This window comes from Sander vitreus, chromosome 1 (assembly GCF_031162955.1).
Source record: "Sander vitreus isolate 19-12246 chromosome 1, sanVit1, whole genome shotgun sequence".
NCBI lineage: Eukaryota > Metazoa > Chordata > Actinopteri > Perciformes > Percidae > Sander > Sander vitreus.
This window is the reverse complement of record NC_135855.1, coordinates 16,116,224-16,143,612: the sequence shown is the minus strand read 5'-3', so window position 1 is coordinate 16,143,612 and position 27,389 is coordinate 16,116,224. Positions and strand designations below refer to the sequence as shown.

The 27,389-nt window shown below is 37.9% G+C and overlaps 2 protein-coding genes across 2 annotated transcripts; one reads left to right on the top strand and one right to left on the bottom strand.

The window, feature by feature from the left end:
* The first annotated feature begins 880 nt into the window (after nucleotides 1–880).
* On the top strand, nucleotides 881–6,936 carry LOC144514661 (uncharacterized). Its single transcript, XM_078245620.1, has 7 exons — nucleotides 881–988; nucleotides 1,101–1,219; nucleotides 2,366–2,462; nucleotides 3,552–3,930; nucleotides 4,439–4,564; nucleotides 4,682–4,821; nucleotides 6,386–6,936. The coding sequence occupies exons 1-7, from the start codon at nucleotides 977–979 to the stop codon at nucleotides 6,605–6,607; spliced, it is 1,095 nt and encodes a 364-aa protein (XP_078101746.1). The 5' UTR covers nucleotides 881–976; the 3' UTR covers nucleotides 6,608–6,936.
* On the bottom strand, nucleotides 6,933–26,239 carry ace2 (angiotensin I converting enzyme 2). The gene is made up of 18 exons (XM_078245554.1): nucleotides 26,051–26,239; nucleotides 25,801–25,959; nucleotides 25,550–25,643; nucleotides 23,742–23,885; nucleotides 22,596–22,711; nucleotides 22,362–22,467; nucleotides 21,670–21,767; nucleotides 21,345–21,517; nucleotides 20,388–20,614; nucleotides 18,466–18,610; nucleotides 18,128–18,226; nucleotides 17,328–17,450; nucleotides 16,884–17,062; nucleotides 15,907–15,965; nucleotides 9,136–9,233; nucleotides 8,917–9,033; nucleotides 7,925–8,119; nucleotides 6,933–7,832 (listed from the first exon to the last, which is right to left on the bottom strand). The coding sequence occupies exons 1-18, from the start codon at nucleotides 26,237–26,239 to the stop codon at nucleotides 7,727–7,729; spliced, it is 2,427 nt and encodes an 808-aa protein (XP_078101680.1). The 3' UTR covers nucleotides 6,933–7,726.
* Nucleotides 26,240–27,389: the final 1,150 nt, after the last annotated feature.

Genomic DNA, 27,389 nt, shown 5'->3' with positions numbered 1-27,389 from the left:
ATCGAATTTAACGCATGCAGCATGATTCACATTCTGATACATTGCTGTAGGTTATACAGTATATAAAGGAGTTACAATTAGCACAAGCTGAAACATCTACAGCAGTAAAATGCAACACATTAATGCAGCAGGATATTAATCGAAAAACATCATATATAACAAAACACTATCAGGGAACATTTTACTCCACAGTGAGTACTTTTACTTTTGATAGCCTACAATTTGCTGATAATGCAGACAGTTTTATTTAAGTAAAGTTTTGAATGCAGGACTTTTACCTGTAGTAGAGTTTTTTCACATTGTGGTATTAGACCTTTTACTTCCACCATTAAGTGTACAGAATAAAACATTTCTTCGACATGTGCACTCAAAAAAGCAGATCAGTGTTATTTAATAAAGTAAAAACAAACGCTGTACAAGTATTTTTTGACAGTGACCATTATGAAGAGCGGTTAATTATCACTTCCGTTTCTAGTTGGATAGTTCATTATTGAACCACACAGTACACATTTGGAGCCACTGTGGAGCAATTAACTGTTAAAGAGGAAGTCATTTTCTTCCCTTAGTTCCCATGTCAAATGTGACTGTGCTGTAAAACAGACGGTTGCCATATCCTTTTCTCTCTGTTCCGGGTTTTATGTTTGGCAGTTACTGTAGTATAGCTGTCAGGGTATTGGTATTGATAAAAAAAAATTAAGGAAGTAAACATCCATAACAACAAAATAAATTGTGTGAACTCAGGGACTCTCACATCTCTCTCCTCAAGTTCTGTTTTCTAAATACAGTCTAACCAGTGCATTTAAGATTTACTAATCTTCATTCACTTCTTCTTTTGACATCCACTGCTGTGTCATTGGATCCTCAGTCCTACTTCCCCTTCTGATCATGCAAACGCTGAAGCACAAACCCAGTGAACACTATTAAAGACCGGCACTGTCACTGATGTCAGTCTTTGGCATCATCAGCAACGGACACCATGGATCTGAAGGTGGGTGACAAAATCTTTAAAGATCTAACACCGCTATATGTGAGATACATTTTTAAAATACATGATTGTGTATATTGGTTGATGTTAAGTCTGTTTTATTCCTAAACATCAGGACTCTCTGGTTAAGGGAGGCGTGTTGATCACCCACCAGCTCCACGAAGGAAAGCACCAGTATGATGTGAAAAATGTGATGAAGTACAAACAAGCAGGTGGAGGAAAAGCATTTGTCAGGTATAAATCAGACAGTGTTTAGCACACTCAAGTGACTCAGTGACTGACAGACTAATGTAGCAAAAAAATAAAAAATAAATAAAAAAAATGTTAGTGCTGCAGAATGGAGCATGTGACATCACCTTTTTTTTTTTTCAAATAAGCCGTGCAAAAGCCAGTGAAAAAGAGCATAGAAAAAAAAAAAAGAAATACACACGTTTAATGTGAAATAACCAAAACTGTTCCAACTTTGGCAGAAAACTGTATTAACATAGGACCCCATTACTCATATTAAGAAACTGATAGAGAAAATACATTTTCAGGGGCTTTATTTAACGTAACTAACTATTTCACGTATTTCTCACTTTCTAAGGAGGTCATTAATTCTGCGGTTTTAAAAAAAATAAATAAAAATAATTTATCCAGATGCTCTGCATGTCACGGTTTGTCAGGAATGGCTTGGACCCAAATGCAGTTTAGATGATTTATTAAACAAAAATGAAGTACATACCAAAAGTGTCCAGAAAGCAACAGGCAAAAACTAATTCCAGAACAAACGGAACAGGATCTCAAAAACTGGAACTCAGAGACGAAAGATAGACTCCAGACACAAACACACTCACAGCAACAGAATGCACGGCAAACAGAATGAACAGCAACAGAAACGTAATGCTCCCACACAAGACAAAGACAACACAGGTTAACAAGGACTAACAAGAAACAGGTGAAACAAATCAGGGCCGAACAATCAAACAGGCGGGAAAACAAAAGACAGGAAGTACACTAGACAGGACAAGGGAGACAAGACGGACTTTAAAATAAAACAGGAAACAGAACAGAACTAACAATTGTGACACTGCAGCTCTCTTCTAGAAGTAGGCAAACTGTACATTATATTGGTTTTCCTGACTTTTAATGAAACTGGACTGACAAAAGACAAGTCTTAGAAAATAATATATGGGACGCAGAGGCGTAGTAGCATGTTCAGTAGCAACAGTTCTGCAACAAACACAGAAAAGCCTGTTTTACATGAGGATATACACCAGTCAAATGGATGGATTTTCCCCATTATTGGCTCATTACACATTTTGGTAACATTAATATAGTCATACAACTGAAAACCCTTAATGAAGTATATGCCTTATATACGTTTCTGTTTTTTCTCAGGAAAGGAGACAAACTGATGCAGATAAATGGCATGGACCTGCAGAATCTCACACCTGAGGAGTTGGCACAATTGTTAGCTAAAGATAACCCAATGCTGGTGAGTTCATGGGCTTCCAGTCTTGCACCCAACACCTTCAAGAGAGAGTTTCTATTTCAGACTCTATTCTATTTCAGTCTTTCAGTCGGAGAAGGCTGGAATTGTTACATTAAACAATTCTGTTGTTGCTCATTATGTTAAAGGGAACATATTATGAAAAACACACTGTGAAAATAAGACAACCCAGTCAGTTTTTTGATCTGAGTTCAGAAAACATGGGAATCAACAAGCCATTCAGATTTTGCTCCCCTTCATCACATGCTGGCTCATTAGAATACCGCCCCCTATCTGCGTATCTCTTCTTGAGTATTTTAGCTTGAGAACTACCTTTGCAAAGGTGCATTTTTCTCACAAGCCAATCAGAGCAGACTGGGATTTTCAGGAAGGGGGCTAAAATAAGAGAGGGTGAATACAAGTAAGCCTACATGAGAAAAATAATGTTTTTGTAAGATTAGGTCATGTACACATGTCCTAACAGAAACCCAAAATACAAGTATGAATCTAAAAATGAGCATGACATGTCTCCTTTAACCGAATAATCCACCATGCCAAACTGTCCTATTATATATTATAAGCCATTTTCTCCAATATACATGTTTGGCTGTCAGAATACACATTAAAAAAAAAAAATCCACTTTGAGTCTTTAAACAATAGTTTTTTTTTATCCTGTTAGTAATTTGGATGGATGAAAATAAAACTAGGTGAACTTTGCTGGCATGACATTAACTGTTGAAGTTTAAACTACACCAAAGACTTGACCTGTAACACTGTTTTTATATAACATCACATTGGAGGAAGGAAGGTCAGTCAATTTTCTGCCGAAAATTTACTCAGTGTCTTTTGAATAAACAAAGATTTATTATTGCACCATCCGGTCTCCCTGAAGATTCTTTGAATTGACAAATCTAAGAAAATCCACAAGACACTGTTCCCATTTCAGTATTCACCAGAGGAAGGACACAAACATTGTAACTTTGACAGAAGTTGGTTGTTTAGGTGTTTTGAGGTGGAATTCTCACACAGCCAACAACAGACACACAACTCAATACTCAATCTGACCCCACATCTTTTTTATTCCCCCTCTTTAGACGGTGCACAAGGCCAGCAGGATGAAGGCGCACACTGAGCAGTCCTTCCCAGCTGAGGACACTTTACATCCCTTCTCCAAAGAATCCACAATACTCAGATTCAGCATGGAGATGAGGAGGGAGACAGACTTGGAGAATGAAGTGGGTCAGGAGGGAGAAGTAAAGGAGGACGTGGGTATAGAGGAGGACATTTGCCAAGCGGAAAATGAGGTGAATGGGGAGAGGGGGGACCTGCTCATTGTTTCCATGAAGAAAACCAGCATCTCTGTGGTGACAGGGAGGGGCTGCAACAGCGAGAGCCCCTGTAACGGATGTCATGGGACAGGATGTACCTTTAATGATGTTGTCTTGGTGGCTGAATCCAGCAAGGTGGTGCTTGGTAAGTAAGTTGGGTTTTTAAGAAGTAGCACTAAACCCATTCAGAAAATGCTTCAGTTTTTCTAAATTTCAAATGAGAGTATTTGGAGATCCATGGTTGTCACTGGACGGTATTATGTTTTTTTTGTTTAAAAAAAAAAAAAAAAAAAAGATCTCAGTAAGACTATCTGTATAAATGTATACGAGAATGTAGAATAAATTACACGATTAAAAAACTATACAATAAAGCCCTGTTGTAACAGTGCTGAAAACAGCACTCTTTCTTATCTTACGAAAAGTTGAACCTTGGTAGTACATGTCTTAGACGGATCAAGAAAACATGCATTATGTATTAAAATTAGATTAGAGAGCAGAGATATAGATCACTAATGTGTAGTACATCTCCATTCTTTTGGTAAAACCTATAAAATAGCAAGGAATCTATCATCCTTGTCCTGTTTTTTTCTTACAAACAGGGTATTAATTATAAACTACATGCTGTTTGTGTGATTGTTCCTTGTCACTTTCAGTTCCAAGAGGAGGTGACAGTATCAAACAGGTAAAATCGCTGAAGAGTCCAATCGAACATGTGGTCTCTCACTATTACATGAGAGCTGTCTGTTCGCAAAACATCGTCTATGCTTCACCCAACCCAGGTTTGTCATTCAGAGCAGCACACAGCGACATTCATTTACAATAAACACAGATGACTTTTGGATTTTAGTTTTCAATTGATTTGTGAAATTGTTTGTTTTCATTTATTTTGTGTTCAGAGGAGATGACCATCTACTTGTACAAGTACTTCCAAACAAACACTTCCTTTAGAGGAATGCCAGTGGTCCTAAACTTTAGCAAGACCAACTGCTTCCTCAGGTGCTGCAAGGAAGGGGAGAGGGTGTTCCTACAAGTGGAGGTAATAACTGTTACTGAGTGAGTCAGTTCACGTACACATAGTTAGGTTTAAGGTGCGTCAACCTGACTTGAAATGTATAACAGCTATTAGAATCTAATAGCTGTTATATATTCCATCTAATAATTAGATGGATTACCATGAAGTTTGGCATTTATGGCCCCCAGAGGATGAATCTTACTGACTTTAGTGATCCTCTGACCTTTCCTCTAGCGCCACCATGAGGTTCACATTTGTGTTTTTTATTTTTTCTATCATCAGGGAACCATGAATGTATTAACAACATGTGAGACAATCCATCTTGTAGATGTTGAGATTGGATTTCACTTGATAAGTTAAAATTTGACCCGCCAGTGGTGTTACTGTCGATGAAAAGTCAGGGGACCACCAAGTTCAGAAGGATACATCCTCAAGGCACCGTGAATGTCATTTTAATGGTAATTCATTTGAAAGTTGTTGAGATATTTCGGTCTGGATTGAAATTGTTGACTGATGAACATACAGACCAATACCTGGGCTCAACATGCATTGAGCCAAGAAGCCTTAGTGTCTAAAAAATTAACTCTGAATTAAACAATTACTCTTACACCAACGATTGACTCTGACATAAACATTATTACTTGAAAGACTATATCTCGTCTACAAACCTAAGTGGAAAAATCTTTGTTGGCCAAGCAGCATATTCACAGATAGAGCACATCATCATATTTAGGCTAGTATCGATTTAATATGTCTACTTTAAGGTCAGCAACACTTGTTTTGATGTAGTTTCTCTATGCAGTATCTGTTTAAAGAGAGGGTCAAAGGAAGAAAACAGGGAAGTAGTTACAGTACAGTCAGATGAGAGTTTCATTATTCGGAATGCAACACACTGAAAATATTTCACCTCATGGTTGCCTTTTTCAAGGTATTGAAATGTCGTGAAAACAGTCCTTATCCCATTTTATGTTTGCACTTTTTGATTTTTATACACCAATGTGTCTCTATCAAGGCTATCCATCATGTGTTTTTGATGGATAGCCTAATGACAAATTAGAAACCCAAATCCAAAGTGTAGGGTTGGGAATTGGATGTGGGATTTAGGCTACTTGTCAAAAAAATTACTTGCTCCCACCTCTGAAACATATGCAGTGGATGCGTTTCATGGACACTGCTACGTTTAAGCTAAATGCTAAATGCTGGTTTAAGCTAAATGCTAACATCAGCAGTTAGCATGCTAACTTGCGCAGAGTGGCAATGCTAACATGCTGATGTTTACCAGGTATACTGTTTAATATATTCACCATCTTAGCTTAGTGTGTTAGGATGCTAACATTTGCTAAATTTGGCTAATAAGCTAATTAGTTCTGCAGGTATTTGGCATAGACTGTATATTAAGAGGTATTTATGGACAAATTAAATTTTTGACCTGATTATGGCGCTAGAGATTGTTAATTCATTGAGAGTTTAACAAGTTGATTATGATAATTGTGATACGCGCAAGCAAATTAATCATCAGTCACTGCCAGGATGTTGAACAGCCACCTGTTCTCTCTGTGCTGGATATCCACGTTTGTTGTTGTTGTAGACATGCGAGAAGCAGAGGCTGAAGACGATCTCCATGAGTGACGAGAGCACCCTCTCCTTCGTCTTCTACATGAAGGCTGACCGGACGAGCCGGCGGAAGTTTGAGTCAGCGCTACATGGCGGCTGGTTCATCCAAATAGACAACCGTTTCGAGTCAGTGGATATGGCAACCCTGGATGGGGGGACGGGAGATGAATCGTTCCTCTTCCTCATTCAGACGTGATGGCTGGTCACTTTCATCAGGTGTATTCTCAGTTCTCAGTCAAGGTTACCGTTTAAAATTACCTTGTGGATTTCTATTGTGACTTAATATTAAACAAAAGAAAAACATGAAAGGAGAATTTTTGTGTGACCCACCTGGTCCAGTGACAGAGACCCACATCGCTGTGTCAAATTCTGCTATTGCAGAAGTGCGTAGATATGTATCATACAACCATATCTAATTAAAAATATGTTTTGGGTGTGTGTATAATCACATTTGTTGTATATGAATGAATATTCTGTGTTCAGGGGATGTAACTTTCATTAAAAAAAGCATATATTCAAAATAAAGGTGATGTGATAATAACTTTATTTATACAATTTTCTAATATACATTATTAAGAGATGTTGTGAGCAAAAATACACATAGTATAAACTATAAACATGAGTTCCATGTATTACCACAAGCATTAATTGAGTTCTGAATGACTCATAATGATAATGATAGTTATATCATATATAGGCTACTGTATACATGTGTACTGTATACAGATACAGTTTGGAAAATCCCTTTGATTACATTTCCCAGACTTGCTTGAAATTATATCATATTATAATGTCAACACGTATCAATCTATGTATATTAGTTTTACGCTTCTTTTAGCATATGGTGATCTTTGGAATGCATTGGTGGTAAACTGTGTATTTTGTGTATTTTACAGCAAGTAAAAGTGTGAAATCCATTATCACATCATTTTGAAAATTCAACATTCAACAGTATATTTAATGTATATTGATATTTGTTCACAACATACAAGGTAAACATTAAAACAAAAACATATACTTACACACTTAATTAAAACTTAATGGCATCTAAAATAGCACAGTAAATGGAACTCAAGTGTATAAGTTACTTCTATATTGTTAATACACTAAGTAATTAGTGTCTAAAAATAGCACACTTTTGAGTACATTCAAATGGAAGTATATTAAGTATACTACACTTAAGTAAAATTATGTATATTTTTTTATACTTCAAATAACTATACACTAAAACTTTCACACATAAACACATTACGCAGTTATTGGATGTTTGACAAGAGGCAAGCATTGAGGACAACTTCTCTGTTCTCCAGTGGACTCAGAATCCAGTTTGTTCATCGTCACTGACCTCAAAGGCTTTGTTAGTTTTTCCATCAATGTTTGTATCGTACGGATTCTCCATGCTGTCTCTCTTTGCAGATTTCCTACAAACAAACAAGAAACACAACATGTTATGGAAGTACATTTTTCCAACATGGTAAAAATGGGTCTCACTCTCGAGACCAAAAACACTCACTTCTTGCGCTCTTTGACACCAGAGATGACAAGGTAGACGCCCGCTAGCACCACGACTCCCATGACAACCCCAAACACCACCAGCCACACCGTCACCGGCTGCTCCACGGGAGGGGCCAGTGTTGCTGGGATACCCAAAAACTCCAACGTCTTGTCATCCAATTGGAAGGCCTGGCTGATTCGGCCTCGACCTAACCTGGGATCAATATCGAAATAGGTTTATTATTGTTCACACCTATTTACTGTCTCTATAGGGAAAGGTCACACAGAGTTGATTATATCAATAATAGCAGGAAGCAATTTAACTGGAATTCTTATGTTAGAAATTATATAAAGGCTAGACTACAGCTCTGTGAGGCTTTCAATGGGACCTATTATGCTCATTTTCGGGTTCATACTTGTATTTTAGGTTTCTACTAGAACATGTTTACATGCTTTAATGTAAAGAAAAAATATCCACTTTATTTTTCTTATACTGCCCATGGCTGCCGCACCTGTATTCACCGTCTGTCTTAGAAGCTCTGGTATAGCCCCTGTCTATTAACGCCCCCCTCCTAAAAAAGCCCAGTCTGCTCTGATTAAGAGCTACATGTAGCAGTGTATGTAATGTAAACACTACAGTAATGTGCCTGTAGCAAATGACCATATAAAGACATCTGGCACGATTGACGTGAGTTTGAGCTGTGAGTAGAAAAAACTGTTGAAAAAAGGAGAGTTCAGAACAGTGTGAAATCTGAGGTTTTTCCTCACAGGGATTACTTTTACATATGGTATGTTCATCTCATTAAGCCAAAGTAGTGGAATGACACACCAACATCGCAATTCTCGGAAACGTAATTTAAAATCATTCAAAATAAATGTTATTAGCTCGAATAGTAGAGCTCCTAACACAAAACAAGTATACTGCACTTAGTGTTTTAGAAATGAAATCAAAATAATCAAAATGTAATCAAAATACCCATGTGTGTTGATTAAATAAAGCTAGTGCCTCACCGTATGGCAGCCTCCAAATCATCCTTTGGGATATATACGGTGGGATTTGCTGGGTTGGTGACCACAATGTAGAAGGAGATTCTGGGAGTTTCTTTATACACAAGGACGTCCTCTGATCTGTAGTTACAAACCAAGAAAAGCTCTCAAACCAATGTTGTAAAAAAGATATTAAGAAGGAAAACAAAGCTCCATATTTTGTGGTCCCAGGGTGTTACTGACGTGAACTGAAGGGTCTTGTTCTTTTGGCTGTAGTACTGCCTCAAAGCGTACGCAATGTTGGCCTTGAAGAGGTACAGCTGATTGGCATCCCAGGAATACTGAAACACAGTTTATTTGATTAATATTGGCCATAATGATGATCAAACAGACTGAAGTTCACTTTAAAGGTGGAAAATTAACTTTACGTTTAATCAGATATTGTAACCCTAATACTGTAATAACTTCTGATAATAATAATAATAATAATAATAATAATAATAATAATAATAATAATAGTAATAATAATAACAATACATTTATTTTATACGAAAAACGCCCGTTTCAGGAAGGAGGTTTAAAAAACTCTGAGTCTAACCCTGAACTCTGAGGTGATTTACCCGGAGATGGGAAACTCTGAGTTTTCGGTTCCAGAACAGCTGATTTTAGTTGGTTCAATCAACTCAGGGTAGGTTGACTCAGAGTTAAGCGCCTGCACCACCACTATAAAAAGGCAGCATGAATGGAGCCATGATACTACGATTCACCATGGCAACAACCACGAAAAATCTGTCGGCACACTTTACCCCTCTGGAACTGGAACTACTCATGCACACATACAGCGAGGTTAAACTTTCTTTTTTTTTTTTTTCTTTTTCTTTTTTTTTAAAGCAACACGGCTGCTGCTGCAAAATAGCGAGAATTGGTGTGGGAGAAAATTGCTGCTGGAGTCAATGCGTAAGCTCTAATATAGTGTATTCATTTCATATTTAATCACGGGTAGCCTATAATATTACTGGTGAACACTGGAATGGTATTACACCTATAATTTCATTTAGGTGCAATCCTGCGGGCAAAAAAGTAAGTTACTATTAATCCCATTCTGAGGCTGCAGCACCATGTCATTAACAGAATTATAATTTATAATCATTTATTTCTTTTTAATGGCTCTCACTGGTTTGTGTCCAGGGAACACTACAAAAACAATTAAAAAACGTTTCAGAGCGAGGCACACTTTTTGCCATTTGCAAAAAACATAATGCGAGACATAGAATCTGCTGTGATGTAAAAGCATGTCCACGATAGGTGACGTTAGTGATATGAGGACGGATAAGGTATCTACATATCTGAAGAGACTGTGGAAAAAAACGAGACCTCTCAAATGAAATGAAAATACATCTAGTCCCGACGCATGCGTAACACCCTGCGAAGTAAATCAGCTTCTTCATCAACGGGATCGTCGACAAAAGGATATGCTATGTTCGAGAAAAAAATGTTTTATAATCTGCCAAACATAGTTAATAAACCAACAAGTTTTTTTATTCATGCAGATGACAAGACTGCTCTAAAATGCGCCTGACTGAATGAATGAGGAAATGAGAGAGCGCTGTGTCAGAGGGAGGAGACTGAGAGAAACTCAAGGTTTCTTGAAGAAAACCTGCTCCTGATCAGGTTAGGTTCACTGACTCAGTTACCATAGTAACTGACTCTGAGGGTAAGTTACCTCTCTTTCTGAAACGGGCTGGAGTTACCCCTCTCTCTCAGGTTTGATTAACCTCTCTTTCTAGCTTCCTGCTTCTTACAGTGCAGACGCTTTGACTTCTTGCTCCTGCCTCTGCTTGCATATTTCTGCTGATAATCTTGCTTTTCCTCTGAGAGAAACTATGAGCAGCGGCAACAACAAAATGCCTCCCCAACAACTGAGTGTGCAACTGGATAACAGATTTGCTCCTCTGCTGCAGGACCCTGGACATGACCTGGATTGCGTCTCATCGTCACACAGCAGGGTAAGGACTGAGAGCAATTCAAAAAGTAAAAAGCTACAGGGAAAGCTAACGACTGGGCACCAAACTCTGATTGTGGGTGACTCTGCTGTAAAAGACATAAAAAGCAGTAAAAACACCAAAATACTCTGTTTTCCCAAAGACATGGTGTCTGACTTGGCCCAAAGAATCCCGGATATCATGGCAGCACACCCAACTGTGAAGAACATTATACTGCATATAGGGTCACATGTTGTAAAGCAAGAGTCTGAAGTGCTGAATCGTGACTTTATGAATCTGCTGAACACAGCTCCCTAAACTCAGAAGTGTTTATCAGTGGCCCTATACCACCAGTCAGAAGAGGAGCTGAGAGATTCATCAGACTGTTGGCACTGAACAGATGGCTTTCAACTGCATGTACCGTCCACTCTCTGCAGTTCATTGACAATTTTAACATTTTCTGGGACTGCAGACATCTTTTTAAAGCAGATGGACTTTTTCTTAACAAGCCAGGAGTAAAGCTGTTTACCTCTAGCCTACTTTACTTTCTGCGCCACACATCTACTCCCTCGGCCAAGGACACGAGACAAGATAAATCAACACAAACAAAACAAGAGGAAGACACAACAAAGTGTGGCAGTGATCCACCACAGCCCCCACCTGAGCAAAGATTTGACCATGGAGGACCACAGAACGGAGACAAGAAATCTCAACCCCTCTTTTCACCCATCCAACACTCCTCAAACCCCCTTACCAATAACGGATCCATCGCTCTCCCCATCCGCCTTTTCCCCTGTTTCCCCCTGCCACATGTTGGGGTTCACTGACCGGATGGAGCAGCTGGTAGATGCTGGAATCAAGTTTGCCCCACTACCTTCTCCCATCATTCGCCCCCAGCATCAAACTGACCCTGTTTTGACTGAACCGCTGAAAGTAAAACGCCAGGCACCTCTGCCCCCTCAAGGATGGCAGCGAACTCCTTCTCACCAGACTGATAAGTATGCTTGTGTACAAAATGCAACAAGCTTTAACTGATATGTGCTGGGCCCAGGCTGCATGCCTAGTGGCACTCATGACTCTTTCCAGGACAAGCCTGGGCCCTGTGTATTCAATTCTTCGTCAATCAATGTTGTGATAGGTAATAGAAAAAGAATGGCGAATCCGCTAAGCAAGAAAAAGAAGCACTTAACTGCCAACTTAGCAAATTTAGCATCCATTCCTTGTCAACCACAGCCTGTCCCAAAAATCGAGACAGATAATTATTTTAACACACTGACATTAGCCTTACTAAACGTCAGGTCTCTGGCGGGTAAATCATTTTTAATCAATGATTTTATTATTAAGCACAATCTTGACCTCATGTTTTTAACTGAAACCTGGTTAGACTATAATAATAGTGATGCTGTTCTTATAGAGTCAGCTCCCCCTAACTTCAATTTTATGAGTGAGAATAGAGCGAATAAGAAAGGAGGTGGAGTCGCCATTTTGTTTAATGACTCATTCCAATGTACTCAAATATCTTATGGAAACTTTGCTTCTTTTGAATATGTGGCTCTTCAGCTAAGGTCCCCGTCTCAACCTATATTTCTAATTATCTACAGGCCACCTAAATACTGTGCATCCTTCTTTGACGACTTTAGTGAACTGCTGTCTATAATCTGTATTAACTTTGACTGTGTAGTTATTGCTGATGATTTCAACATTCATGTTGACAATCCCCAGGATAGAGGGACCAAAGAACTGTGTTGTATTTTTGAGAACTATGGACTGACTCAGCATGTGACGGAGCCCACACACAACAAGGGGCACACTCTGGAATTGATTATCTCGAAGGGTTTGAACATTTCCAAGGTTGTGGTGACTGCTCTCTCGGATCATTCCTGTGTTTTCTTTAATGGCACTATCTCTGTGCACAAAAGTGTCCAAACAAAGTTAATAAGAAAACGGTATATCACTGACAACACCAGTGAAACATTCATTCAGCTTTTCTCCTCCACACCCACCCTCTCAGGGGTCTCAGTCACTGAGCTTGTAGACAATTTCAATTGTAAAATTACAAATGTCATTGATGCCATTGCTCCCATTAGGGTAAAAACTGTATCTGATAAGAAAAGATCTCCATGGAGAAATGCCATACTGGTAAGAACAGAAAAAAGAGAGTGTCGAAAAGCAGAACGCAGGTGGCGAAAAACTAATCTCCAGGTCCACTACAACACCTATAAAGAGAGACTACACATTTATAATTTGGAACTGAGGAATGCAAGGCGGTCCTTCTTCTCGGACATTATTGCCAAAAACAATAATAACTCACGTGCTTTGTTTACTACTGTCGATAGGTTAACAAACCCTCCAGTACCAGTAGCATCTGAACTTTTATCCACCGAGGCCTGCAATGATTTTGCCACCTTCTTCAAAGACAAAATTCTGAAAATTAAACAAACAATCAGTGCTTCCATATTTAGTACAGGGTATGTGTTGTCACAGTGTCCAGGCAAAACAAATTCCAATATGACCCAATTTCATATGATTAACCGTAAAAACCTGGAGGACATTATACAACATCTGAAAACCTCCTCCTGCTGCCTTGATATTCTACCAAAGGGCCTTTTCAAAAATGTTTCGAATTGTTTGGCTACAGATCTTCTACAGATTGTAAACACATCTCTTCTCTCAGGTATCTTCCCACAGGCCCTGAAAACTGCAGTCATTAAGCCACTCTTAAAAAAGAACAATCTAGACACGTCACTAATGAGCAACTATAGGCCGATATCAAACCTTCCATTTTTAAGTAAAATCATTGAAAAAACGGTTTCTCAACAACTCAACCTTTTCTTGTCACTAAACAACAGTTTTGATGCCTTCCAGTCGGGTTTTCGACCACACCACAGCACTGAGACAGCTCTTGTTAAAGTCTTTAATGACATCCACTTAAACATAGATAGTGGCAAAATTTCAGTCTTGGTATTACTTGATCTCAGTGCTGCATTTGATACGGTCGACCATGACATATTACTAGACCGATTGGAAAACTAGGTTGGCATTTCTGGCTCAGTACTAAAGTGGTTTGAGTCTTATTTAACGAATAGGGACTACTTTGTGTCTATAGGGAATTATACATCTGAGCATACTAATATGACGTGCGGAGTTCCCCAAGGCTCCGTTCTGGGGCCTCTCCTGTTTAACATCTACATGTTTCCGCTGGCTCAAATTATGGAAAACAATAAAATAAGTTACCATAGTTATGCGGATGACACAAATTTATATAACCTTATTGCCAGGGGACTATAGTCCACTACAACAACTGACTAAGTGCATTGAACAAATTAACGACTGGATTGCCAGAACTTTCTTAAATTAAATGATGAAAAAACTGAGGTGGTTGTTTTTGGAGCAAAGGAGGAACGATTAAAAGTCAGCACTCAGCTTCAAATGATAATGTTAAAAACAACAGCCACATTAAGACAATTACAAAGTCAGCCTATTACCACCTTAAGAATATATCAAGGGTTAAAGGACTTATGTCTCAGCAAGATTTGGAAAAACTTGTCCATCCTTTTATCTTCAGTAGACTTAACTACTGTAACGGTGGCTTTACAGGTCTCCCTAAAAAATCAATCAGACAGCTGCAGCTGATTCAGAACGCTGCTGCTCGAGTCCTCACTAAGACCAAGAGAGTGGATCACATCACTCCAGTTCTGAAGTCTCTACACTGGCTTCCAGTGCTTTAAACAGTTGATTTCAAATACTTTTGCTGGTTTATAAATCACTAAACGGTTTAGGGCCAAAATACATTTCTGATCTGCTACTACACTATGAACCACCCAGACCTCTCAGGTCGTCTGGGACAGGCCTATTTGTTGTCCCAAGAGTCAGAACTAAACAGGTGGAAGCAGCGTTTAGTTTTTATGCTCCACATATCTGGAACAAACTCCCAGAAAACTGCAGGTCTGCTGCAACTCTCAGTTCTTTTAAATCAAGGCTGAAGACCTATCTTTTTGATGTTGCCTTTCTTTAAATAACTGTTCATTTCTTATACTGAAGCTGCATTGTTGACACTGTATAACAATCTATATAAGCATATAAAGAGAAATTTCTAAAACAAATAATAGAATTGAATTTATGATTATTCCGGTGACATTCTTTTGCAGAAACGGACATATCTCTGATTATTTCTCTGATGCAGGCATGACAATAGTTGACAGAAGAGACAGACGTTGGGCTGGTCAAGAAGTTAGTCGAAGTAACTAACTAATTTAGGCAGAAGGCCTAAAAAGAAAAAAATAGTCTATAAACACTCTGAGCGAGTTCTTGACTATTTAGAGACAGACTGCAGAAGAAATAAAATAGTTTAAGAACACGTTCTTGGCTATTAAAAGATTTTTGTCTGCAGGGCTGTACCGGGTTTTACAAGGTTTGCCGAAGAAAAGAACTAATCTTTGCGGTGATGACCACATCGAAAATGATAAGAGTATACTCAAGAAAAGCTTCTGTAAGTATGGGGAATGAAACCTCAAAACCGTGCAACGTATCTGGACCTATAGTGGGTGAGATGGTTAGAAAATATGGACCGGACTGCTTGAGATATCTGTCATATTGGTCAAAAAGCTTTGGCTTTCCAAAAAATGGATCACTGAGTCCTGGAAAGTTATTTTATCTGCTTTTATATATTTAACTGTTTTAACTGCTCTTCAATGTTTAATTTCTTATACTGCACTGTAACTTTTTTTTTGTTTTTCTCGTATTTTATCTGTTTTTAATTTTTTAATCTGTTTTCATGTAAATCTGTTTTTAATTTTTTAATCTGTTTTCATGTAAAGCACTTTGAATTGCCCTGTTGCTGAAATGTGCTATACAAATAAAGCTGCCTTGCCTTGCCTTGCCTTGCCTTTCTGAAACCCAGAGTTTCCCTCATCTCAGGGTTAACAAACTCAGAGTTTTCACTAAACCTGCTTTCTGAAACGGACCCCTGATTGGTAACAGGATCAGTTTAACAACAACAACAATAACAATGATAATGATTAATATAACTCACAGCGTTATCGCCCATGGCAGCCTTCAAACTTATCCTCACTTTAATGGCATTCAATGAATCTGTAAAACAAAATAATGAGTATAGTTTGATAAATTAAGTTAAATTAGGGTTTTTTTGTTAAACACATTTCTCCCTTCTTATTCTCAATATTTCATCAAATCTTCACAAAATATGGCACATAACACATTTGGCTGCCCATGAACACAACCCATGCATTTGTCTTTGGATATCACCAACCTTTTGTCTAGAATTGGTTCACAAAATGTTGTTAATGTTACTGCACATCATCCAATAGCAACCAATTTCTGGATAACCCGTACCGTCAGGGACAGTGAACACATCTCTACAATTTAATGCAGTAGAGGGATCAATAGTAAAATTATCAATTGAATATGTTTTAGTTCTTTCAAATGTTGTAAGCGAGTGCCCCCTGGACATGAGTGTTATAAAGCACTTTTTGGGCTTATACAATTTACAAATCATGGTGTACAGAGTAAAATTTCAAGCAAGTTGCAATCACACTCATCTTCAGGAAATACACATTCTAGTAAGTAAGTTCTGTGGTTTGGTCATTAACATATTTGTCATGAAAACAGCAGTTACTTAAGACTGTGTTTTTTCTACTTCCTTAAAAATGTCCTCAGGGATTTTTCCCTTTTGTAAACTAGCAAGCAAATGTTTCACCAGACATAACATCAAGTTTTTTTTTGTCACAATTATTAACCCTTGTGTGGTGTTCATATTTTTGTTACACAGCCAATGTTCCCGGGTCTGGTGGACCCACCACATTATTAGGCTTTTAAATCAATACAGCCATAACAATTTATGTAAAAATACTTAACATATGTTTACTTTATCTCAATTACCAATGATATATACATCATTTATGGTTCATATTTGCCATTTACCCCTGTGAGATCACATTTATGATCATATGATCATTTTTGTTTTTTGTGAGAAAACCTTTTTGTACTTACATGGATCTATTGCTGTCTTCCAGCCTACAGTCCTGTTGTGTTTCTTGTTCTCGGCCTTCAGCCAGTCATGGAGTGGTTGGAAATAGTCCAACAGGGGGCGGGCGTCCATCTTAAAATCACCGGATATCGTATGTAAAGCCCTGGTCCAGGACTTGGACCTGCCAAGCTCTAACATATTCCTAACAGAAAACATTGATGATGATGATGAGGATGATGATGGTGATGATGATGATGATGATGATAATGCATTTATACATGTGTAACACAATATTGTAATATATAATGTGCTACAACAAAACAGGAATGAGACATTATTTCCCTTTTGATTTCAAATGGTTAGATGGGCTATCCAAAGAGAAAATATATGTCTTTCATAGAGATAACCAAAACAACTGCATCTGATTCTGTGACAGCCTTTAAAGAGGAACAGAAAGTCGTCCGTACCTCAGTTTGGTTCCTGCTACTGTAGAATTAGTGATGTCACATGTAGATAAGGGACCAGGATGATTAGCTGCATCACAGAGAGCTTTTTGGAACTGAAACTGGTAGATGGTTCTCGTGAAGTACCTGTTTTTACAACCAGCGACAAACATAGACACATGGGTGATGGCTTAAAGCAAAACTGGGGCTATCTTTAATCATTTATCTTTAATCATCTCTCTCATAGCTTTACTACTCAGCTACTCCATCTTCCTTGCAAGTGTGTGTGATTCTTAATTTCGGCCTTATGCAGCTAACAGGCACAACCAAGACTAACGCTCAAATACAGACGTAAATGTTTTAGCGCTTCTTGTTCACTCCCTGCCCTCCAGCTTTGGTTGCTTGTGCAATGTGAACTGGCAGGTCATGAATACTCTAAATATGAAATGTCATTGTCATGTATACATGTCATTACATGGTTTAATCTGTTTAACAGGGTGTTTGACATGTTACCAACAGGCAGGTTTCACTGTAGCTCCCTTTTGGGCAGACGAAATCACTATAATAGAAAACTAGCATGCAAAAAAACATTTATTTTAACAGATGAATGTGAAAAGTGAAAAGAAAACAGTGAGTGCAGTAGTTCATCAGAAAATAGCAAAAAAAATGTAATTGAAATATGTTAAAAAAAGTTTGATTAACCCTGACAGAACTAAAAACATACAGTAACCCTCTTGTCAAAGCTGATTTTGAGAAAATACAGGTGTTATGCTGATATTATGCTTTTATTTGCTTGAAGTGCAGCTTTACAGCGTGAGTGTTACCTGATGAAAGAATAGTCTCCAGATACATGGAACAGAGCAGGCGGGTCACAGTAGGTCTCGTCTCTTGGCACTGGCTCCACCACCCCAACCAGCTCCCTCCTGTTATGACAACAGAGAGTCAACACTGATGCACGCCAATGCTGAACCACAAAGACCTGCAGTAAAGCAGCCGCTGAGGTAACACAACATGAAAAGCAACGATACTTGGCCTGCAGTATGTCCACTTTTGATGTAATGCACATACTTGCTTACAGTGATATTGGACAGTATTTTTTTTTTTACAGACTGCACAAATTAACTGGATTATTAACAGAAGCTTCATATAGGTATCTGCTTACTTCATCTCCCACCAGCGCTTCATCCAAATATCCTTGGTGATGTTCCCTGCAAACACCTGCCACCTCCATTCCTCCAGCATGTAGGTGAACGGCAGTGTAGCCACGATGGTGAGCGCCTGTTTCAGCAGGAAGTTAATCTCTGTTTCTGCAAGGCAAAAAACAGAAAATAGTTTATGCTATGAAAAGTTTAAAGTTTCAGGTGACAGCCTGTTACTGGTCTAAACATCATTTTTAGAATTGAAGTTGTGTTTAGCACTCAGCGTTTGATATGCTATTCATAACACTTCTATCAGACGATTTACTGTAGGTGACAGTTTGTATAACAGCAGAAGGCCCAAGGTCATGTTATGCTTGATTATGTGGTTTCACCAGAGTAATCAGGTGAATACAGCTGTGATGGGTCTGTCTTGTTGCCCCAACAGTGCTGAAGATATTTTTATCCAACGTGCCGTTCGAGGGCAGCAACCAAGAGACTTATTACTCATACCTGCTCTGGTACCTCTGGTTTGTTCAGAACTTCATACAGTATATATTTGCCACTGTCGGGTGTCAACTTTATATGTCCAGTTTGGTGATTTATATTGGTTTAGGACAGGTAAATAAAATTGCCTTTAATGGGTTAAGAGAAAATCTATCAAAAGTTAAACCTGCAATAACCATTGGCCATTTGGGAGCAGTGTTAGATTGGCACTGACATATTATCTAAGTTGATACTTTAGGGCTAACATAGTTGCTAGCAAACAGCTGCTTATTTACACATCCAGCAGACGTGGAGCAACCTTAGCAGACATTTGAAGTGAAGTCTCTGGCAATTTGATGAATGGAAGCCCAATATTCACTCGAGCATACGCAATTTGTACTCCTGTATTTAGGTCAATAAGCAGGCTGTGGAAATATATGAACTTGTATGATTCTCTTAATAAATGATATCTGCTTTGTCCTTGTGACAACGGCAGCTAAAATGAGCTATTATTCTGTCTCATTTAAGCAACAAGGAAAAACAACTGCATACGAACAAAATACAAGGTGCACTGAGCTGCTGTGGCATTTATCGGATCCACGGAACGATCTGTGTGGGTGAGGGAGCGGCGTAAATGAGAGCCTGTGGAGACAATTAAACTTTTGTCTCGCTCATAGTTCATTAATATGATTCATTGATGTCTTTGTGTTGGGTTATGGATAGCTGTAAGCTAAATCTAGTTAAACTGTTATTGTAACTAAACTGCACAAATACACAGCTTATTCTTCCTCTTCTTCATTTTTGGAAGTTACCGGATCGCTTCAGGTGCATTACCACTTCCTTTTGGACTGTAGGAGGGCCGACCTTGAATTACATGTAGACCATGAACAGCTTGTGTAAATGAAAGTGTCTTAAATCTCATCTGAATTTTATCCATATATACAAGAAATGACAAAAGTAAATGGGGCCACAGTCATTTCATCTATTGTTAATATAAAAAACTATTGATTATGGGATGTTTAATATTTCGGAGAGCCAATATTTCTTTGGTTTGATAATTGTCAGTAGAGCTGGGCAATATATAGATATTATATCGATATCGCGATATGAGACAAGATATTGTCTTAGATTTTGGATATCGTAATATCGTAATATGGCATAAGTGGTGTCTTTTCCTGGTTTTAAAGGATGCATTACAGTAAAGTGATGTCATTTTCTGAACTTACCAGACTGCTGTAACTGTTCTATTATTTGCCTTTACCCACTTAGCCATTATATCCACATTACTGATGATTATTTATCAAAAATATCATTGTGTAAATATTTTGTGAAAGCACCAATAGTCAACACTACAATATCGTTGCGGTATCGAAATTGAGGTATTTGGTAAAAAATATCGTGATATTTGATTTTCTCCATATCGCCCAGCCCTAATTGTCAGTATCATCTACATCAATAGTACCACTATCATAAATGAAGTCAGGAGCCAGGAGATTGAGGCTCTGCAGGTGTTTGGGCGTTGCAGCAGAGAGGGACATGATTTCTCCGACAGCCTCGTGGAAACCCTCGTTGGCTCCGTCCCTCAGGAGGTAGGACAGGTTACGGTAAGCCATCTGGTACTGGTTGTGACCCATTTCATGATGCACTGTGAGGAAGTCATCCATGTTGACCTTAGTGCACATTTTGATCCTGGAGACATCACAGGAGAAGTGTTAATGTCAGCAGGTATATTGTGTGAGGCAGACATAGCATGATACCATATCAGAAATATTATACCAATAAAACAGCCTGCGCAATAACATGTTTCTGAAGAGTCAGATGTGTGAATGTGAAAGTCTAATGAATACAGTTTAATTGAGCCAAATTGGCACTGGTGAGTCATGAAGCCTGCCTTTTGGAAAGAGTTATGTTTTGCATTTGGAAAAACGTTGCTATAAATGGTCAAACCTCTAAAACCTCTTGAGCAACTACATGGATTAATATTTTACAACATAAAGACTTTGGTTAGCTTTATCAGCTGGAAAGAATGACTCAGAGATTAATCAACATCATTGTTTCAGCAACTTCATAATTATGACTCTCATGTACTGATCTACAGTAAGATTTCTCAGAACACTGCACAAAACCCCTTCTAAATCGTTTTTAAAAGAGCTGCTTATGTGAGTTGAGTCACCTGTCCCAAATGTAGGCTTTTAAATACCAATATATACAGTGTATGCTCTTAATTAATAGCTCTGTACATATTAGAGGTTGGTTGAAGCTGCTTATACATAAGCTTTTTGGAGATCACTTTATTCCGTTTAAGAGTCAGCAACTATCAGAGAGTTGGATAGATTTAGCTGTTTTTCTGATACTTGTTTCAGTGTGGCTGCATATGTTTGCATGTGCAGATATGTGCATGTCTGTGGATATATCCTACCTAAAGTCCTCTCTGTTCCCCATGTCCCAGGCTGTGGGGTGACAGACCACCTTGCGTCCATCATCAGGCTTCACCAGCATGGAGTTATTCCAGAAGTTTGGGAACATCTCGTACAGGCCCACAGACATGAAGAACTTCTCTGCTTCTTTGAAAAGCCTAACTTCACTCCAGCCCTGAAATTCAAATTGACATTTAATAGACAGTTGCAGTTCCAATAGAGTATTTTATTATCTTGGTTGTTTCATTTCTTTACCACTGAATGCATTATGTTTCAAAACTTGTTTTAATACCACAAAATAACAAATTCAACAACATTGTACTGCACCTGAGCCACCATAGCATTGCTGACATCAATATCTTCTTTATTAGGGTAAGGGATTGATAGAGGATACAGGTTGGTCCAGAATCTTCCCCACATGTCACCTGAACAATCGACACTAAAGGTAATTACTTTCTACTCCACGTACTCCAAGTACACAGAGATGTTCTTTCGGAGGCTGCACCAATCTGTTTCAGCTAAACACCGCTTTATTTACTATTTTTGTATTGTTACATTTAAACAACCAAACAAATCCCTACATTTTTTCCCCATAAAGTCAGATTTATGTCTTTTTCAATATCTCAACAACACAAGCAATTTAAAGCTTTAAAATACATATGTAAAACTCATTTTGCAAGCTGTCACTCTGCTTTTTCCATCCTCTTCAATCAAACATAAACAAAGTGGTAGTGGTAGTCACAACTGGACAACAGATGGAGCCGTACACAAGTCCTGGACTGGGACTTAAAACTTACATGAAGGTGTATTCTTTAAATTGTGACATTTAATGCACCGTAAGATCATTTTGTAATTTTGGCTGATATTATTCTACTGTTGCACACCTGAGTTACAGTACAGATTTGCTGTTACATGTTGGAGTTTACAATTTGCTCTACAGCTGAATAACTGACTCTTTTTATACAATTTTCCTTGTATGCTTGTTTTTTTTTTTTTTGGTAAAGCAAGACAAATCATACCCAGGAGGTGGGCTGGCAGAGGCCCTTCTGAATCAATGTGTCCTGGGTAGACTTCCATAAGCCTGGCTCTTACATAGGCATGCAGCTCCTTGTATAAGGGCAGGATCTGTGAAAAAAAAAAAAAACATACTGTTAATTACTTTGCAAAATCAATAACAAACTGTACATTCCTACCCTCGGGTAATGTAGACGTTCTGAATCACAAGACATACAATCCATTAATATTAGACGTGCCTCACTGTATATAGAACGGACATCTTCCATCAGATCATCTCTGGTGTACTGGTACTGAACTTCGTCCTCAATGGTCTCATAGTTATATCGCCAGTAAGCTCCATAGTCTTCAAAACCTGTAGGAGTGTGTGTCAGAGAGGAACAGATCGAGAGAGATAGAAAGCAGACACATTTCAATTTAGAAAGAATGTCACTACCAGAGGCTTTTTTTTGGTAGTTTTTTTGGTAGAATTTTAGCTGACTCTGTTTTGCATGGTGAAGTAAGCCATGGCGCTGCTAGTATTACATGAGTTAGAGCACACGTGTCAAACTCAAGGCCCGCGGGCCAAATCCGGCCCCTTGCTAATTTTAATCCGGCCCCTATATACATTTAGGTTCACAATACATTTTGGCCCACCTAATTTTTGTCACTTTTCACAACGTTTTTTTCGACCTTTTTGATGCTTTTTCCAAACGTTTTTTGGCATTTTCTTTGACATTTTTGTCGACCAAACTGTAAGTGAGAAGACTATATGAGACATGCAATAATACAGTCAAAGATATTTGACTTTTCCCATGACATAAAAGCAATAAACTCTATGTCTGGCCCTTGATATGATTCTCATTTTCTAGTGTGGCCCTTAGGGAAGTTGAGTTTAGAGGATATAACATGCTCGGCCAAACTCAGCTGTTTAACTGTGTTACAAGAAAATCGTCATGTATGATCACTGAACACCATCAGCTCTGTGTTCATCCTATCCACAATCAGCATCAGCTTGATAAGTTTATAGTCTTCTAGTCAAGGTATTTCCACTGTGTAGTAATTATTTAAGCTACATTAAGTTTCCATCCAGAATTAACAAGAGCATGTCATTCACACATTAAAAACATTATACATCCTGGGGCGTCCTGGTAGCTCACCTGGTTGAGCGTGTGCCCCGTGTACTAAGGCTCAGTCCTTACCGCAGCGGCCCGGGTTCAAGTCCGACCCACGGCCCTTTGCTGCATGTCGTTCCCTTGTCTCTCTACCCTCTTTCCTGTCTTAATCTGTCCTATCAATAAAGGCCAAAAAGCCCACAAAACAATCTTTAAAAAAAAAGAAAACATTATACATCCTCACAAGTAAACATTTACATCAAGTTGAATATTTTCTTTGAGATGTATCACCATTTAGTTTGGCAGCTTCATTCTTCAGACCCACATAGTCTTCGTACAGAGGCCTCATCCTCTTCCCCACCACTCTCCTCCAGCCCTCCCACACATGCAGACGCTCATAGTAGTCTCTGCTGTTGGCCATTACATGTTCCAGGCCTGTACACAGAAGAGCACGCAAGTCAGTGACAGAGTATATTGATCAAATGAATAAATGTTTTACTTTTTTATCTAATCTGAAAAAAGGTTTGCACTAAAACAAGTATGATGTGTGATACTGAACTGTACTTGTACTATTTTATGATAATTGATACTTCTATTCCACTACATCTTGGGGGGAAATATTGTACATTTTATTCTACCACATTTATCACACAGCTATATGCTGTATGTTAAGCACGTGAACAGTTTATAAAATATGCATTATTTTAGATTAAACTTCCCAACAGTGTTTACCGTTCTTGAAATGAGCACCACCTTGACATCAGTTAAATGCTGCTCACATCAATGATAGTATTCCAATAATATATATGATAAATATAACACGTTGAATGAAGCCATTTGGCAGTATATTTTGGTACCAATACTTTTACTTAAGTAATATTTTGAATGCAGGATTTTACTTGTAATGGAGTATTTTTCTATTGTGGTATTTAATGCAGGAATGAATGCATCATCAGCACTTCCTCCACAACTGTTTGATACTGGGGTGTAAAAGTACCTAAATAATATTTTAAAAATACTCTATTACAGGTAAGATCATCAAAATTCCAACTGAAGTAAATGTACAAAAGGTGAACATCTAAAAAGAATGTACTGAAAGTATCAAAAGTAAAAGTATTTGTTCTACAGAAATATGGCCTGTGCCTGATATATTACTATATATTACAGTATTCGATTGTTAATACTGATGTATGTACCCTGCAGTTTCCTCTTGGTCGATGTGCACCTAGTTTTAACTACTTTATATACAGTTTGGTAGTTTAGTTCAGTGGTTCCCAACCTAGGGTCTAAGCCCCCTCCAAAGGGTCACAAGATACATCTGAGGGGTTGTGGGATGATTTAAGAGGATAGGATATAATTAAAAACAAAGTTCCGTTACACAACTCTAAATTACTTTTTGGACTTTTCTGTAGTCTTTGCTGTTTTTGTGAAAAATTTGATAATATAACCGCCTTGGCCTCAAACAGTTATTGAATTTAAACCATCAGAGAAGTTTCAAAGGGGAAATCTGGTATTTTTTTGGTGGAACTGCTAACAACGCACAGACATCAGAACTGTGACAAGGAGTCCTAACCAGACACTGATTCTGCATATCGGGTCAAAAGCCAAAAAGACTGGGATACAGTTAGTTAATCTTTAACAATTGCATTTTTTAAGCTTGTTGCATAGTTTTTTAAAATGTAAAATCTTGAACTGAAAGTAACTAGTAACTATAGCTGTCAGATAAATATACTGTAGTAGAGTGAAAAGTACAATAGTTCGCTCAAAAAATATTCAAATTATGAAGTAGCATCATATGGAAACCCTCAAAAGTACAAGTACCTCAAAAATGTATTTGGATAAGTGCAACCTTCCACCACTGGAAACATGCAGGTGTGATCCTGTTTTTAAATGTGTTTGTTGTTCAACATTAAAGAACTAAACAGTATAAAAACAACACAATTACCACAATGGATTACAGTATCTTGGTAAAATCTCTGTTAAAAAACATAAAACTTGTTTTCTCAGTGACTATGTTAATTATAAACTGCTTTATCTGACTTTGACTGACAGCAGCAGGCAGCCACATCGCCTTAACTTCTTTACCAACAGAGTCGTACCTGGCTCCAAAGTCTGGCAGTTAAAGGGGTCGTCATTGAGACACACTGTCGCTGTGCTGTAGATTGTACTCATCTCACTCATGACCTTACTGAGCTGAACAAGTACATTTAAAAAAAGAAAACACAAGGATGAAAATGTTAAGGTTGATGAAGCACTTTGGAAGTTTTCCAGAAGATGTGTCTTTGCAAAGAACATATCTTAAGACCCATCTAATCACATATAACAGAATGAAATATAGCAATTGTCTTACATGTGCAGCTTTATCCGGGGATAGGGCACCAGAGCCTTTGTCTTGTAGGAAAATGAGCTGTAATTTGATTTCTGGATCCTTGATCTGGTCGATGGGGAATTTCAATGAATCTTCTGACATCTGGGTGTAGAATTTGCCCCAAATGTCCCCCTGTTCTGTCTGGGGAGGATATAAACAGACACATCAAAATACCGTCTTGAGCAATCTAGAGCACCTATGATCTGTATTTTAAAGGTCTCCAAAAGCTTACCAGTTTATCTGAGTTCTCCTTTGTGATGTTGGTGTTGTAGGCCCATGATGCCAGCGAGTACTGGTACATACCCCGAGTGGCCTCCTCATCAAACATCTGCAGGAACTCTTTCGCCTTGTTCTCCACATCTGACTGAGCAGAAACAGCGCTGGACACAGCCAGCAACGCTACAAGAACCCAAGCAGACATCTTGGCTACTTCAGCTCCATCCACACACACAAACTGAATAAGGAGGGACACTGTACTCTCTTATACAGTTTCAATCACCTTCCGTGCTGCCTTGAACTTTGGACAGCAGAGCCATAACTTAGGGTGTATCTAAGTTTTCATTTACAGATAGGATGTTTCAGAGGAACAGTGAATGTCACTGCACAAGTCTGTGTTATATTAGATACATTATCAGTTACAAAATAGACCCATAATCTCATTATATATTTATTTTTGTGTAGTAAGCAAATATTTTCTTTTTATAAGGTGTCTGTTTCTTATCAGCCTGTCAACATGATAACATACATCTAAATCTCTTGGCATAAAATTAAAAGCCTGTTATGAGCAATGTCTACATTACCATCAATAAAATAAATACTCTGGACCACAGTATATATTTTATTTTATTATTATTTTATTATTTTATTATTTTATTTTATTTTATTTTATTTTTTTATTTTTTATTTATTTGTTTATTTTTAACTACAATAATAAATGATAAGCAAACCGTGAAAGAAATTGTTTCCATTGACTGTTCCTTTAGAATAAAAGACAATAACTTATTTTTAATGTCTTATGGCTTTTTCTCACCTTGTTGTAATTGTTTAATTATTTGATGCTGTTTTATCTTTTGGACTGTTTTTACTTTGTTTTCCTTGTTTTTTAAAGGTTTGATATAAATAAAGTTACTATTATCACTATCATTATTATGAGAACGTGAAAAAAAGTGTTTGCTCATGTGCACTTGGGCAAGGGTTCCCTTTTTTTTAAGTGTCATTTCTTAAACAAACATGACCCTTTGAAGCGAAAAGTCCAGATAACAGGAAACAACAGCGTTATACGAGCCTCCAACCTTCTTATCTGGTGGTGGATTTCCCAGCACCTGATAATTTCAAGTCACTGTTAGGCCCTAAATGCTGATAAGAAATCATCAGCCATGGGGGCAAGGTTTTTTATTTTTATTTATTAACAACACCAACATATTTTTTTGATACTTTCTTTCTCTGCTACAGATCAATCAATAACATAGTAATACATACATGAGATAAAGACATTAAAATTAATCAGAATTGTTTTTGTATCCAAAAAATCTCTCAGTATGGCCTCAGGCTACCATTTTATTTCTTAGCTT

What these genes read in the sequence shown, in the direction of transcription:
- LOC144514661 (XM_078245620.1), top strand. An exon ending in GGAGGAAAAGCATTTGTCAG is followed by an intron (nt 1,220 to 2,365) that starts GTATAAATCAGA and finishes GTTTTTTCTCAG; the next exon opens with GAAAGGAGACAAACTGATGC. An exon ending in GGGTGTTCCTACAAGTGGAG is followed by an intron (nt 4,822 to 6,385) that starts GTAATAACTGTT and finishes TTGTTGTTGTAG; the next exon opens with ACATGCGAGAAGCAGAGGCT.
- ace2 (XM_078245554.1), bottom strand. Translation starts at nt 26,239, where the DNA reads ATGTCTGCTTGGGTTCTTGTAGCGTTGCTGGCTGTGTCCAGCGCTGTT. An exon ending in TGAAGCTGCCAAACTAAATG is followed by an intron (nt 22,712 to 23,741) that starts GTGATACATCTC and finishes ACACTCCTACAG; the next exon opens with GTTTTGAAGACTATGGAGCT. An exon ending in GAAGACAGCAATAGATCCAT is followed by an intron (nt 15,966 to 16,883) that starts GTAAGTACAAAA and finishes TTTGTTTTACAG; the next exon opens with ATTCATTGAATGCCATTAAA.